Source organism: Leopardus geoffroyi, chromosome B1 (genome assembly GCF_018350155.1).
Source record: "Leopardus geoffroyi isolate Oge1 chromosome B1, O.geoffroyi_Oge1_pat1.0, whole genome shotgun sequence".
Lineage (NCBI taxonomy): Eukaryota > Metazoa > Chordata > Mammalia > Carnivora > Felidae > Leopardus > Leopardus geoffroyi.
In genome coordinates, this window is record NC_059327.1 from 175,582,095 (window position 1) to 175,598,303 (window position 16,209).

A 16,209-nucleotide genomic window follows, 5' to 3' on the forward strand; every position below is an offset into this window, starting at 1 on the left:
TCTAGTCATCCTAAGTGTTCTTCGTGCCTCTAATTTTATTTTTGTGTTTTCTAGAATATTCTCTACCCAACCACCAAAGAGGCTTTCTAAATGTGTTGTGTTTCTTTCCTGCATTAAAGCTCTTCAATGAATCCTATAGCTAAAGGATAACGTGCAGGATTGTTGGCACAGCGTTCCATGAGCTTCATCTCCCAAGGCTTTCCCTTTTTTACTTACTGATAAAGCAGTAATCTGTGATTCACCATACATCCCTTCGTCCTTCATCTCTACATGTTCAGTGTAGATAGCCCCCTTACTGAGCCTTCTTCACAATATATGCTGCTCCCATACCTCCCACTCCCATCCCCTTCCTGCTAATGTGGTAGACACAACCGTCATTCTTTCAGATTACAGCTCAGATGCCCCAAAAGTCTGATAACTCTCCCCTCTAATCATTACTTATTTCTTCTTGGCATCGATAATATTTTGCACACATGGGTGCAGAATTATAGAGAGGACCGTTTTTTTGGACATGGTAATGGAAAGGGACAATGTCTTTATGAGAATCTAATGAAGGAAGCATGAAATTTTTACAAATTTCATGTTGACGTTTTTCCCAAATTGTTTTTCATACAGGAATATAAAGAGTATGTAATTACATTGAAATATCCAGGTCATTTTAACAACACTTATAAAAAGAAAATTTTCTAAGAAAACTTTATCACATCCCCAGGTGTGCTCTTTTTCTGTATTTGTGTCAACAATGCTTTCTCTTTTTCTCACTCTGCTGTAATTTATTTGTTTACGTGCCTAGCTCCTCTAATAGAATGTGTGAACCTTGAGGGCAAGATCTCTGTTTTATACAGGTTTTCAATAAAAGGTTACTGAGTCAGTGTTATTGGACATGCAGTAGCAGTTTTTCATTTGGTTCATTTTTCACGAGTCTTGCGGGTATTAAATGTTTATAATCCTAATGATGGAGACAGTCTAAGCCTTTTTACAAAGTATGCTCTTAAGAAAATGTGCACATATTTTTCGTCTTACACTCAGAGTTTCTGGGGGGAAAGATGTGTTTAACATCATGTATATGAAAAAGTAAATGACAGTGACCTTTCTGCCTTTCCAGAAATATTGCCGATCATTCTTCAGCAGTTACCAAAGCCTGTAGCTGTATTTTGTTTAAACTAGCATATTTATACTATTATTTTGATATTGCACATTTAACAGAAGCCTGAAGCAACTTATACTGAAATACTCCCATTTTGATTGTATTAAGTCATGAATCAGGAGAAACCCACAGAGGCTTCTGATCATTTAATAACCAAACAAACACACTGGAGAACAGTCTTCTGGCTTTATGAATTATGTATTTTATAAACCTTGTTTTACAGGCACATTTGTTGTGATAACTTACAAACTCAGACGGAGTGGATGGCCAGTGTCTTTATCGCCCAGGTACGAAATCTGTCTCAGCTCTCCAGCCAAGTAGAACGACTGCTTGTAGGAAATGTTAGTGGGATTTCCAAAGCATTTTTAATAAGTCTTATGTGTATACTTTTATTTTCTCATTCATATTTTTTTTTAATTTTTTTTAATGCTTATTTTGAAGGGGAGGGGCAGAGACAGAGAGGGAGACACAGAATCCGAAGCAGGCTCCAGGCTCTGAGCTGTCAGCACAGAGCCTGATGTGGTGTTTGAACTTAAGGAGCCATGAGATCGTGACCTGAGCCGCAGTCAGATGCGTAACCAAGCGAAACACCCGGGCGGCCCTCATATGGTTTTTCAAACATATGAGAATCCAAATTGATCCATTACCCTTTGAAAGAGAGTTACTCTCTTTCTAGAGGCTTCTTTTTTGGCGCTCCAGCAACTCCTTACCTTTGGAGAGGTGTACTGCTTCAAGATGGTAGTGTAAGAAAGAGAGACCTGTTTACCAGAGTCCCACATTCATCTTCATTTGGAAAAGCGTGCCTCTTTCTTCTTGTTCTCCCCATGGCCCACCTACTCCCCCCACTCTAGCCTTTCCAGAAACAAGGACAGGAGCCCACATTTCTTTAATACTTACTCTGTGCTGGATACTGCAGAAGAGCTAACTCTTGTATTCTTTGTAACAAACCATGCATGACGTTGCTTATAGATGTTTGCTTAGCACTATACAGTTTAGTAGTTCAAACCCAGGAATGCCAGAAGCCATACCTATACTCAGTTCCCCATTTAGTCTCCTCTCTAGAGGAGGACTCCGTCTTTGTGAGAAGGGTTAATAGTCTCATTAATAGGATTGGTTTCCTCCTCACTACCTTGTCTGGCTGAATTCCCAGCAGTGCTTCCCATAAGAGCATTGAAATTCACTGGTAACGATTAAGTTGCCACTCTTTATTACTGAGGATGCACTTCCCTGTTTCTCTTATAAGTGGGAAGTTAATTCACCCCCAAATCTGGCCCTTACTTGTTTTGAAAACCATTTTCTGTGTTCATTTAATTTATTAACCTTTCCAGTGGTTAATAAACACTGCTCTTCTCAGTCTGATGCTGAGATTACTACCTGAAAACACATAGGCAAGAAAAGACTTAACTTTTTAGAGATTTTTCCTCTTTTTTGTGCCTTTCTAGAAATTCAGATATTAAATCCTTAAAAAAAATGTAAACTAGATTTGAAGTGTTTTAGTAAAATTGGAACCATAGAGTCAAAAGTATTACAATGTCTGTGGTACAACTACTCTGATTTGTTTTTATGATTGAAGTCACTAGACTCTGTGGTTGAAAATCAAGGTATAAATAGCCAGAAAGCAGAGGTTGCTCTCATGGACAGCTTATTCCCCCCTGCCTTAGCTATCCTTCCTTGTCCTGGCCTTAGGGATTCAGTCCAATTACTTTTCCTCTGTTCTTTCCACCGTTTAGGATTAAGGTAAACAAAAAGGCCTTCTTGGATTTAAGGATTTAATGGCTCACCTCCACAGGGAGGCAGAAAACTAGCAAATGTTGTTTTGTGTATATATATATATATATATATATATATATATGTGTGTGTGTGTGTGTGTGTGTATACATATATGTTAACACACACACCAACAGTTAAGTGCTTCTTACAATGAATTCTTACTGGTGTGCGGAATACTTTTATAATATCCATCCCCATTTTCACTCCTGCTTCAAAAGTTCTTTAGATTTCACCTGATGTGTCATTCTCAGAGAAACTCTCCCTGATCTTCAGACCAGTCAGATCTCAGGCTAGAGGAACCCTTAGCATTCTTTACCTCAGTTGTAGCACTAATTAGAAAGTACTGTGTAATTAGATTTTTCATGTCTGCCTCTCCAACTAAAATGTACACTTGATGACAAGAAAGGCTCTGTCAGTCTTATTAGACCTAGATGTATACTTGCACCATAGAACCCAATCCCATATACAAAATACATGCTTAGATAGTATTTCTAAACTAAAACAGGGAGAGAACATAATTTGACAAAATTTCAAATAGATATTAGTGTGATACAATAATAAAATAAGCAACAGAAAGGAGAGGATGTGACTGGGTTAAGGAAGGGCACTAACTAGGAAATGTTCTCAGGAAAATGCCTTTCTAAACAGCTGACAGGTATGCTGACGCCTGTCTGAAATTAGGGAGCAGGTAATGCAGGTATGCAGGAGTGGGGAGAGTGTTCTAGTATAGGGGCCAGCAGGTGCAAGGTCCTGAGATGTGGTCATAATCTTTGTTCCATGAACATCATGAAGGGCTGTGTGAAGAAAGATACAAAAGATGAGGAAGGTAATAAGCAGATCATATAGTCCCAGTTTATGAATTTCCTCTACCACTAACTTCCAATATCCCCTCCCTAACTCACTGATGATCAGTTCACTGATTTTAAAAATTACTAGTAATCATTAAAGAATTTCATTTTTCTACTAGGAAATCTACCACCGTCCCTGCATCTTACAGCCACATTAGTGAGGCTCCCTTCTCTTCCAACTATTTCTTCTGATTACTAAGAACTTTTCTCTAGTCATAAGTACTCAGTGTGCCATACTATATGGTCAATATAGAGGAAAGGTGAGAAATAATCTTCAGAGAGTGAGGAAGCCAATTGCCCAAAGTAGAACTTCAACTTAATGCTGAGTGCTTACTTGAAATTTAAGGTTAAATCTGAAGTGAGATGAATCTATAAGAGGGAGCATCTTTCTCTCTTTCTTCATCGGTTGGTAGGCTCTCTCATAAAGCAAGTAGAATTGGGTTTAACCAGTTTGGGGGTCTTGCCAGGCAGGGATGATGAAAGGAAGCAGCACAGGATGTGGAGATATTTATAAGGAGGTGAGTATCCTTATAGACTGTGAAATCTAAGACGGACTCTGAAGGAAGTGGAGGGTAATGTGGAAAGTAGAATGATGGTAGAGACAGTAGAGAAGTAAGAGAATGGATTTGGATGTCTTAAGGAGTCTAAAGGGGTGAATGAAGCTGAATTAAGTTGTAAGAGGTCAGGGTCAGAGAGAGAGGCAGGCTCACCTCACGTTCATTGCAGCATTACTCACAGTTGCCAAGGTATGTAAATGACCTACGTGTCTAAGGACGAATGGATAAAGAAAAGATCCGTGTGTGTATGTATATGCTCCCCCACACACATTCAGATATTATTCACCCTCAAACAAGAAAGAAGTCTTGTCATTTTTGACAACATGGATGAATTTGGAGGACATTATGCTGAGTGAAATAAGCCAGACAGAGACTGCAAGTATCACTTACGTGTGGAATTTAAAAATGAAAGTTTAACTCATAGACACAACAAAGTGGTTGCTGGGTGGGTAGGGAGAATAGGTGAAGGTTTACACACTTTCAGCTATAAGATGAATAAGGTTTGAAGATCAAATATAAAAAATGGTCACTGTTGATACAGTTAATACTGTATTGTTTAATTGAAATTTGCTAAGAATAGAACTTGAATGTTTTCACCAAAAAAAAAAAAAAAAAGTGAGGTGATAGATGTATTAATTAACTTAATTGGAGGGAATTTTTTCACAATGTATACATATATAAAATTGTCACATTGTACATTTTCAATATCTCACAGTTTTGTCAGTTATACCTCAAGGCTGGAAGGATGGGGAAAAAATAGCGGGAGACAGAACTGAAGATTTTGGGGTGTGATCACTGGTTATAATAATGAAAGTATGATCCTCAGCCATGTGATCCATAAAGTGTAGGACCTTTAAGATCATTTATAGAAAACTATGAATGTCATAATATATTACTCAGATACAGTGTTTTGTACTGTTGGGGAAAATACCTCTTGGATCCATCTGATAAGAACTAGTTAGCTAGTACACAGAACACTGTGTATATCACGTCAGAAAAAGCAAGACTGTGTTTGCTCTTTGATTTCTCTATCATTTAACACATGTACTATATAAAGTATAAGCATAATCCATAGGGTTAGTGAATTCCTTTCCAGCCAGTTTTCTTTTAGCTTTACATGTTGGGAACATCCCAATTATATAATATCAAAATTATTTTTACCAAGTTTAGGGCTTTGACATAAAAATAGCATTATGAAGCTTGTAACTTTCTTTCTGAAATATTTTATAATCTACCATTATAGATTTGCTGAGCCAAAATAAACACTTCACTAAAACTCAAGGGTAGATCTGATGCATATACACTCAGTCTCATAATAAAGATCTGCACTGTAGGATCATTGAAGATTAAATGAGATTTTATTTATATGTAGTATATATGTTGTGAGATTATACCCACTGATAATCACAAAGTCTGGTGTATGTCCCTCAATATAATCTTGCCATTATATATGGGTACACAGCAAATACTTGTTGAATCCTTTGCTATAAAATACATTAAAATACTAATTGAAATAAAAGGCAGGAATGTGCTGAATCTTAAGAATAGAGAGAGAAAAAAAGAATAGGTTTTAGCTAGACAGTTTACCAAAAGGCTTTCATTTCAACAGAACATCCATAAAGCTTATCATTTTATAATTGGTATTCTGTAGTTCTTTCATAGATTGTTGTCTGAAAATCAATTTCCTTTTGCCAACTTCTGGAAAGTTAATCTACCCTGAGGAGTAGAAAAATTCTTTAAATATTTTTCTTTTATATGCATATCTGATGGATTTATCACTCAAGAGCTTATATTTTTACCTGTGGATATTTCTCCCCAATGCAAAATTATTTTTTCTCCAGTCATATCTATAATTGCTCAGTTGGCCAGAATATGTAGTCAATAATTTGAGAACAAATGTGCCATACTCGGTTGTACAATGATTTTCAGTATAAATGTCTGTGTGCAAGGTAATTTCTTTGGAATTCAATTAGATGAAAAAGTAACATTTTTCAAAAGGTCATAAAATGAGGCTGATGTTTCTGATGGCCATGCCTTAGGTTGATTTGAGGTCTATAAGGTCAAATTGTTTTTACACTAAAATTGTCTTTAGTAGAGGGAGAAAATATGTGCATAGTTACTATGATTACAGGGCCTAGAAAAATAGACAAGTGTGTTATTTTTCTCCCACAAAGAGATTTGCCAGTTTCATCAAATATTTTCCTCCTTTTGATTTGATAAATAGTACATAAGCCATGTATTTGAAACTTTGAATGGAGACCTCAAAGTTCTGTTCACTTAAGAGTTTTACATCCTCAAGCGATGCTGCTACCAGAGTCAACATCATAGTTACAAATGGCATTCTCATGGAAAGCAGATCGTTTGATTTGGAAATATGGAAAAGGAGCCAAGTAACTGTAACATGATCTACTACATAATAAAATAACACACCAACAGCGAGAAATTGTGTTTCCACAGCATGAAAATGACATATTACCACCAGCTGGAAAGGAACGAAAACGTTCTATAACCAAAAATCCCAAAATCGGAGGTTTGCCTCTAATTCCAATCCAGCATGAGAGAAGTGCAACCCAAGCCAGGAAAAATATTGAGGTAGGTTCAGATTTTATTTGTTTTATATTAATTATAACTTTGGTTTTCTTATGTCATAAAATGATTGGAAAGCATGGTATACAAATCATATCCTGCAAGAAAACATTATGTATGAATAACCCTATGCTCTCTTTAAGTTTTATATCTTAAGTTTTCTTAAAGAGTTTTAATAATGTCATTGGCAGGCCAATTAAATATACATAGTACCACTTACCATCTGTAACATAGGCAACTTTAAATATGTATTCAGAGGTCCACATGGTAAAATTACAGTCTCAAATTAGTCATACAAGTTCACTTCTAACACGTTTAGGATGAGCCCAGGGCCAATTATGTCTGGATCCATAGTAACTATACTTTCTAGTAACACAGTCAAATCCCAGTGGTTTGGGAACTGATGCGGTGTCGCAGTTAATTTAAGGAACTGCAAGATGACCCCTGAGCATCAGTAAAAATGATGTGGCATCTTTCAGGACAGCGGCTTTGTTCTCCTTCTCACCTTGAGGGGCAGGGGCGGGGAGAACATAAGTAGCATCAGTCTTCACTTGAAGTTTAGTCTCTTCAGGAAAGGACATGAGCTGTTTGCACTTAAACCTCATTAGATGCTTTGGGAATAATGCATGTTTCAGTGCTTTAGTTGAGCCCCTCCAAGCAAAAAAAAAAAAAAAAAAAAAAAATTCTTCAAGCCTAGGTTTGGGACTGAGTGGTTTGAATCTCTCTCTTAAATTTTAAAAGACTAAAGCTATTTTAACTTAGTGATCAGATTTAAATTTTTTTTTCTATGTATATCTTTCCTTGAACATTTATCCCAATGTAATATTCCTCTTCACTAAAAGATAAAAGCTTTGAAATAACGGTTTATTTCCTTCTGCACTTATATTTAAAAAAAAAAATTTAAGCGTCTGCACAATTATGGGTTCCTAAAATAATCTAGAATTTCAAACTTCTAAGAGTCCCATTTCCCAGGAACTCACATTAGGAAACAGTTTAAACAAACAAGACAAACCTGTTACCCCAGCTTCTTCTGACATTGCCTTGGGATGAGTTATGGAGCAAAGCAAATCAAAAGACATTAACCAGTATCCAGTATAGGATTAGGATGATGACTAAATATATAGCATAATAATTTGTTAACTATTCTCAAATCCAGAATTTCAGAGACAAGTTTTTTTCTTTTTTATCATACTTAAGATCAGAAAACTGATAAACTCCAAACTATAAAGACCTTGTGATAAGCTCTTAAAATAATTCCATGAAATATTAACTGCTAGAAAATTTATGAACAATTAAGCTAAATTAACCTTTTTATAAATTTTGCACACGGGGTGATTCAACAAATTTGGCAGAGAAAGATTTTAAATGCTCTAGTGTTGGGAAAACATTGGAAGTTTAAGAAGCATTAAAACACTATTAATAGAAATTGAAAATTGCATATGAACCATTAAAATGTTTGTTACAGAATTAGATGTAAATATTTAAGAAAATACATTTATAAAATAATCACTTTTGGTCCTTTGTTTTAAAAATGGAAAATGGCTTAAAATACTGCTAACTAGGATATATTCATAGTCACATCAATGGATGTATTCAAGAATTGTTTTTCAAACAAGGTGTTGGCAGATTGGCAAATTTGGTGCTTTGGCCATTTGGTAATGCCCCATTTCATGTCTTGGTTTCATGAGGTTCTATTGAAAGTTGGAGGAGAATACCTCACTCAGGCAGGCAGTCATCCTGGAAAAATCCACTTCCAAAATTAATTGAGTGAATTAGTAGTGAGCTAGCTGAATAAGCCAGAGAAAGAAATGGGCCAAAGGAGATCACACACGAGTGGCAAACATGGTACTTAAGAATGCACATACCAGAGGGGCCCCTGGGTGACTCAGTCAGTTGAGCATCCTACTTCGGCTCAGGTCATGATCTCATGGCTCTGTGTTCACAGCTCAGAGCCTGGAGCCTGCTTTGGATTCTCTCTCTCTCAGAAATAAACATTAAAAAAAAAATGCACATACTAGATCCTACCTGTGATTTGGCTACCTCCGGAGTTCATTGTACTCAGCCTCTTTATCTGCAAGCATGTAGGGATAATAAAAGGCTCTACCTCATATGGCTATTGTGAGGATTCAATGATATCATAGTTGAGAATTTATTAGAATAATGCCTACTACATAGCTAACATTTGAATCATAAGAATAAGGAACTTGGAACACAATATGGGATAATTGTTTCAAAAAAAATTTTTTTAAGAATATTTGTAAAATAATGAGCAATGAAGAATGATGAGCAGTTCAAGCAGGAAATGGTGATCTAGAATCTTACCCATTAAACACTTCTATATAGATATTTTTCCAGGGAAGACTTGCAGATTGCTAACAGACACATGAAACGATGCTCAGCATCACTAATTATCAGAGAAAGGCCAATCAGAGCCACAATAAAATAACCCCTTACACCAGTCAGAATGGCTAGTACCCAAATAACAAGTGTTGGTGAGACTGTGGAGACAAAAGAACCCTGGTGCACACTCCCCTGTTGGTGGGAATGTAAATTGGTGCAGCCACCATGGAAAACAGTATGGAAGTTCCTCAGAAAATTAGACATACTATCTAGTAATTCTAATGTGTATTTATCCAAAGAAAAAACATTAATTCAAAAAGATAAATGCCCCGTGTTTATTGAAGCATTGTTTGTAATAGCCAAATTATGGAAGCAGCCCAAGTGTCCATAGATAAATAGATGAAGTGTTATGTATGTATACAGTGGAATATTATTCAGCCATAAAAAAAATGAAATCTTCCATTTGCAACAACATGGATGGACATAGAAGATACGGTGCTAAATGAAACAAGTCAGAGAAAGACAAATGCCATGTGATTTCACTTCTATGTGGAGTCTAAAAAACAAAACACGGAAACCTATCCATAAATACAGAGAACAAACTGATGGTTTCCAGAAAGGAGGAGGGTTGGGAATGAGCAAAATGGATAGAGGGGAGAGGGAGATACAGGCTTCCAGTTATGGAATTAAAAGATCATGGGAGTAAAAGCACAGCACAGGGAATATAGTCAGTGATAGTGTAATAGTGTTGTAGGATGACAGATGGTAGCTACACTTGGGGTGAGCACAGCATAACATAGACTTGTCAGATCACTATGTTGTACACCTGAAACTAATGTAACATTGTGTATCAACTATACTTCAATAAGAAAAAAGTCTATATTGCTCCTTAATTTTCCCCGGGTAATAGATGCCAAGTAAGTCTTACCGTGGTTAATATTTATTTATAAACTCCCAGTCGTATCCCTATGCTGGTTAGCCATCATTCTCATTAATCTTTCATCTTGGGGGAGGGGTATTTTGTTTTGGTAAAATATACGTAACATAAAACTGTTCATTTTAATCCTATTTAAGTGTAGTTCAGTGGCATTAATTACATTCACATGGTGCAAACATCACAGCTGTCTCCATATTTTAAAGTAGTCTAATGAAACTTTGGAATTAAGCTAGGTACTAAATATTTCATCAGTTTTTAGAGCAGATGAAATGTATTTCCCTGAGATATATAAGCATAATTTTTTCACAAAATTCCAAGTTATAAAATATATTTGTGAAAATATTTATATTCAGCCTGAGTTTGTATGTTTTAATTTCATGTCTGGATTGAATGGAATTTAATAAAAAAACTGTGTTATATATTTGAAAAATTTTAAACCTTTATTCGAAAAGTTAGCAATCATATCCTAAGTATAGGTCCTATACTGGGTTCACATTCAGTGAACAAATCAAAACCCCCTGCTTGCATTGAGTCAACTTGGTAGCAGGGCATTCGGATAACCACACGAGTAAGCACTGTGGAGAGAGAGAGTTGGGGAGTTGTCTTTTAAACATAATTATATTGAGTGTCTCTTCCATTTATGCCACTCAGTGTCACACATAATACCAGATTAACATTTCATCTAGTTTCAACATTCATAACTCAAATTCTCCTTCAGATATTTGCTTTCTAGGTTTTGCACCTTTTACCAGGGAACTTTCAAAGACATTTCTTCAATTCTTCTTGTGAAAAGAAAAATAACTTTTTTTTCTACTCCACCTACACTCTGATCCAGTTTGTTGGGTATCCTTCCTTGTTCAGTGGCTCCACACTGCCATATGCTTGTCTGTTGTTTGTTCCTCTTACACTTTATTCAGTTGTTGTGCTCTGATAATCTGCAGTCAGATGCTCTACCCCTGAGCTATATCCCCTAACTCTTTGATGATCTGATGAGAGTTCTGTATGCCAGAAATTGCCCAGCCATAAGACATCCTGAACACTAGTTAAGAAAGCATGCCTTTATAGTTCAGCGAATGAAAGTGTGCTCTAATTCTCGGATCCAAAAGTGAGTTTTAATACATAAATATATATTTATTTAATATTATCAATTTATATTTAATAATATTTATATTTAATAGGAATATAAGTTATATATTAATACACATTAATTTCAGTATTTTCAGTTATTTCAGTATTTTCAGAAATACTGGATCTGCAGGATTCTAAAAGACATTGTGTGGGAGGAAGGATTTCACTGGTCGGGTATTAGAGGAGGAGGAAAAGAGCAGAAAAAGAAGTCAAACATATTTCTCTGCGATAGACCTTCTCAACATCTTTAATATACTAATATGTACTGTGAGTCTCAAAGAGGGGGCTGTAGTACAAGTATAGGGTGTATCCCCAAATCCTGTAGCCACGTACATGACACTGTAGGAATTACACATATACCAACATATGTCACATTTAAGCAGAAATGAATTGGAAGAGGCAAGTTTGAAATGAAAGTCAATACCTCGGCCACAGCAACTTCTTACTAGACTTGTCTCCAGAGGCCAGGGAAACAAAACCAAAAATGAACTATTGGGACCTCATGAAAATAAAAGGGTTCTGCACAACGAAGGAAACAACAAAACTAAAAGGCAACTGACAGAATGGGAGAAGATACTTGCAAATGACATATCAGAAAAAGGGTTCCTATCCAAAATTTATAAAGAACTTAAACTCAGCACCCAAAAAACAGTCTAGTGAAGAAATGGGCAAAAGATATGGACACTTATCCAAAGAAGACATCCAGATGGCTAACAGACACAGGAACAGATGCTCAGCATCACTCATCATCAGGAAATACAAGTCAAAACCACAATGAGATACCACCTCACACCTGTCAGAATGGCTAACATTAACAAATCAGGAAACAACAAATGTTGGCAAGGATGCGGAGAAAGAATTCTCTTTTGCACTGCTGGTGGGAATGCAAACTGGTACAGCCACTCTGGAGAACGGTATGGAGGTTTCTCAACAAATTAAAAATAGAACTACCCTGCAACCCAGTAATTGCTCTACTAGGTATTTATCCAAAGGATACAAAAATGCTGACTCAGAGGGGCACATGCACCCCAATGTTTATAGCAGCACTATTGACAATAGCCAAATTAGGGAAAGAGCCCAAATGTCCATTGACTGATGAATAAAGAAGAGGTGGTATATACCCATACATATATACATACATACAATGGAATATTGGCCAACAAAAAGAATGAAATCTTGCCATTTACAACAATGTGGATGGAACTAGAATGTATTATACTAAGCAAAATGTCAGAGAAAGATAAATATTATATGATTTCACTCATATGTGGAATTTAAGAAACAAGACAGATGAACATAGGGGGAGGGAAGGAAAAATAAGGTGAAACTAGGGAGGCAAACCATAAGAGACTTAAATACAGAGGCCAAACAGAGTTGCTGGAGGGGTGTTGGGTCAGGGGATGGGTTAAATAGGCAGTTGGCATTAAGGAGGGCACTTGTTGGGATGAGCACCGGGTGTTTTATGTAAGTGATGAATCACTAACTGCTATTTCTGAAACCATTATTACACTATTTAACTAACTTGGATTTAAATAATTTTTTTTTTTTTTTTAAAAGGCGATGAGAGTCAATCTGAATAACCTGAGAGACCTCTTTGAAGCTATAATTTAAGTGTATGTTAAAATGAATTTCCATGGTCTACCTTTCATTTGATTTTATACCTGTAAGATGACTGTATTGATCTCTTGGTCAGTGAATTCTAACATGCCACTTGTGTCAAAGTAAAGTTAGAACCTAAGTCACAGAAATAAGCTCAATATAAGAAGCATGCACATTTCTGTGGAATGTGTTTTCAATGTAAATTGTACCAAATCCTGCTTTCTCCTGAGATGTTGTATTTTATTTTCAGAGTGCGAGAGCAGAGCTGGAACGGCTGAGGCTCAGTGAAAAGCGTGACCAAGAGCTTGGGGATGGCAGCTTAAGGGAGAGAGCCTCCATGGTGGCCCAGTGCCTGGAGCACAAGGACGAGAAACTTCGAACTAGAACCAGAAAACATCGGAGTTTCAACTGTCTGGAGGACACGGAGGCTGAGGTCCTTCACGGGCAACAGAAAAGCCAGAAAGCCCTCAAGACATGGAGGAAACCCGAGGACAGCAATGGCAAAGCTGTTTTAGACTCTGATAGTAAGTTACCATCAAAGGTTATTGAAGAACTTAGCCTGGTTCTGCAACGGACAAGAGCCCTTCCAAAAGACTTACAGGATGAGCAGGTCTTGCAGAAAGAGATAAAATAGTTTTGCAGATTATTTTTTTGTAATATTGTATACAGTGTTTGCGTGCAAACCAGAAACCAAACAGTAATTCATGGTTTGTGAGATTTGTCTAGCTATACATAAGCAATTAAATAGCATTTTAAAATGTCTATGTACATATGTGATAAGTGTAAGATTATGTTTTTTTTGGCCTGAACAAAATTTGTACCGTTTCAGTGTATTAACCTTGTGTAAGAAGGCATTGGGTTACTGTGAGTCAGCCAGGCTTTTACAGTAGTTGTCTGTTGAATGGTGTAATTTATGAGCAGAAATCTCAAACTGTACTGTATTGTATAAAATGTTTTAACTGAAGCCTATGAAATTATATGTATCACATTTTGCACTTTGAGAAACCTTGTATATTAAGTTACCATATGTTTTTAGGTTTACATAGGGTCCACCATATGGAAAAGAAAGGGAAGTTGTAAAGAGGAAGGATTTATTTTAGTGGCTGCCTGTCAAACATTGGAGTTTTCAAATGAAGCAAGAGTTAACAAAAAACCAAGGAGGTCCATTAAGATTCATTCTAGTTCACTATGGACCAGAACTTATTAACGAGGAACTGCCTGTTAAGAAAAAAAGTCTAGTGACTGCTTCCCAAGGTAACGTTCAGCCAACAAACACGAATCATGGCACTGGCCACACTTACTTATGGTGTTAGGGAACCATCCACGGTGTGCATTCACTACTCTCCAGTTCTTCGTAGGTGGCTGCTGAGAAGAAACTTAACACTGCATTGAAGACCTGGCATGGTTGCCATTTGCACTGACTGTTGCTGTGTACATTTTTTTTTAAATTCCTTACTATGGATTTTGTACAAATTCATTATCACAGGGTTTTGTTACTGTGTTTTAATTTTTTTGCCATTGCTTTACCTTGTATTTCGTTTCTTGTTATTTTAAGTAAGGTTGTGATCTCTTTCTCCACAACGTCGTAATTAACTGGAAGTATACAACATATGGCCATTTTAGAGTGGGGGATAGTTTACCCCACTTTTGGCAGCTACCAGTTCACATTTAATCAGGTCTCTTTAAAAAAAAAAAAAAGTAGTCTCCTCCTGTGCCTAATAAATGATAAAGCCCTCTGTTTTTTGCCTCCACATTAGGGTCAGCTACTGAGTTGGTGGTTTTCCTCCAACAGACGATACTGTCTAAGTATAGTTCACTTTAGGGACAGCGCTTTTCATCCATTTCCTAAGAATTTTATTAGGTCTGATGAGGTTTGATTAAAATTATCTTATATAGCTAGGTCTTATTTCAGCCACTTATTTTACCCCCCTTTTCAGGGTCTTCTTCAGAATCTGTTATACGAAAGCCCATACTTTTGTGAGTCCGGTCATTGTATAGGAATGTACTCTTAAATACTCTGAATTTCTTCCTTGTAAAATACTGATCACTTCTATTTGGTGGTGATAAAATAGTTTACCATGGAGGTGTAATATTTATTCCTTAAATCTGTACTGATTAGAATTTTTTTTTTTTTTTAAAGAAACTGCAGGTCAGTTTATGAAATAGGTGGCAACGCTGGGGAGCCTTCATGTAAAGCAAGAAATCATGGTACTTAGGAAAAAAACCTAAAACTATTATCCCTAATAAATTATAATATTTATGGGATGAGGCATATGGACTATAATTGACCATGGGAAAGTATCTGGAGTTTTTTACCTGCCTTCTCTGAAGATTTTTGAAACTTGAGCTTAGAATCAAATAGCTCTGTTTCCCTTCCTTTCCTGTATGTTTGTCTCCATTTTTCAAGAGTAAGATAAGGGCTAACAATGACATCTCATATTTTGAATAAAAATTCAGTTGTTTACAAGTTCACTTGAATGTGATTATTTTCTGAAGTTAAAGGTTATTTAGAAATAAATCTGATCATCTTACCTTTTCTTTTTTAATCATTTGAATTATATATACTTCAAACAAGCTGCCATTTTTTCCAAACATCATTATGAATATTCTATTATTTTAAATGATTAATATACACAGATGTGACACAAACATATTGATGGTCCTCTTTCATTTCTATAGCCCTAAGATTAATTACGAGGCATGGATTTTAAATATTTGACCTCTAAACAAATCACCACCTGACGATTTATCCAAATGGCATTGAGAATTCAGAACTAAGCACAAGTAATTGAAGCAAAATATGACTTGTGTACGTTAATAGCTGCCAGTTTGTGTTGTTTAGAGGACAATTTATAATTCTAAAATACACATAACTGTATATTGCAAAAGGAAATATTTTTGAAAATGCATCAAATTTATTTGAAGAGATTGTACTGTTCAGATATTTTCATGTTTGCTCAAACTTTTGATAATTCCTCTGGAGAAAAGATGATTAAACTTTTACCATCTTATGGGACACCCTGGTAGAGCATACTATTCTTGATCTCGGGGTTGTGAAGTGTGAGCCCACATTGTGTATAGAGATTACATTAAAAAAAAAAAACAAAAAACTTTACTATCTTAAAACTATCTGCACCAAAACTTTGATAATTATCATTCACTCGTCAAAAGATAGAATTAGGGGCACCTGGGTGGCTAAGTCAGTTAAGCATCTGACTTCAGCTCAGGTCATGATCTTGTGTTCCATGAGTTCAAGCCCCATGTCGGGTTCTGTGTTGACAGCTCAGAGCCTGGAGC

General features: G+C 36.2%; 1 protein-coding gene across 3 annotated transcripts in view; it reads left to right on the forward strand.

The window, feature by feature from the left end:
- ARAP2 (ArfGAP with RhoGAP domain, ankyrin repeat and PH domain 2) overlaps positions 1–15,384 on the forward strand; it is a 189,326-nt gene extending 173,942 nt beyond the window's left edge. For all 3 annotated transcript variants that reach the window (XM_045474298.1, XM_045474296.1, XM_045474299.1), the window contains 3 exons: positions 1,371–1,434; positions 6,780–6,914; positions 13,163–15,384. In XM_045474298.1, the coding sequence (XP_045330254.1) occupies positions 1,371–1,434; positions 6,780–6,914; positions 13,163–13,546 (583 nt within the window). In that variant the 3' untranslated portion in view covers positions 13,547–15,384. The remainder of the gene's footprint in view (positions 1–1,370; positions 1,435–6,779; positions 6,915–13,162) is intronic.
- Positions 15,385–16,209: the final 825 nt, after the last annotated feature.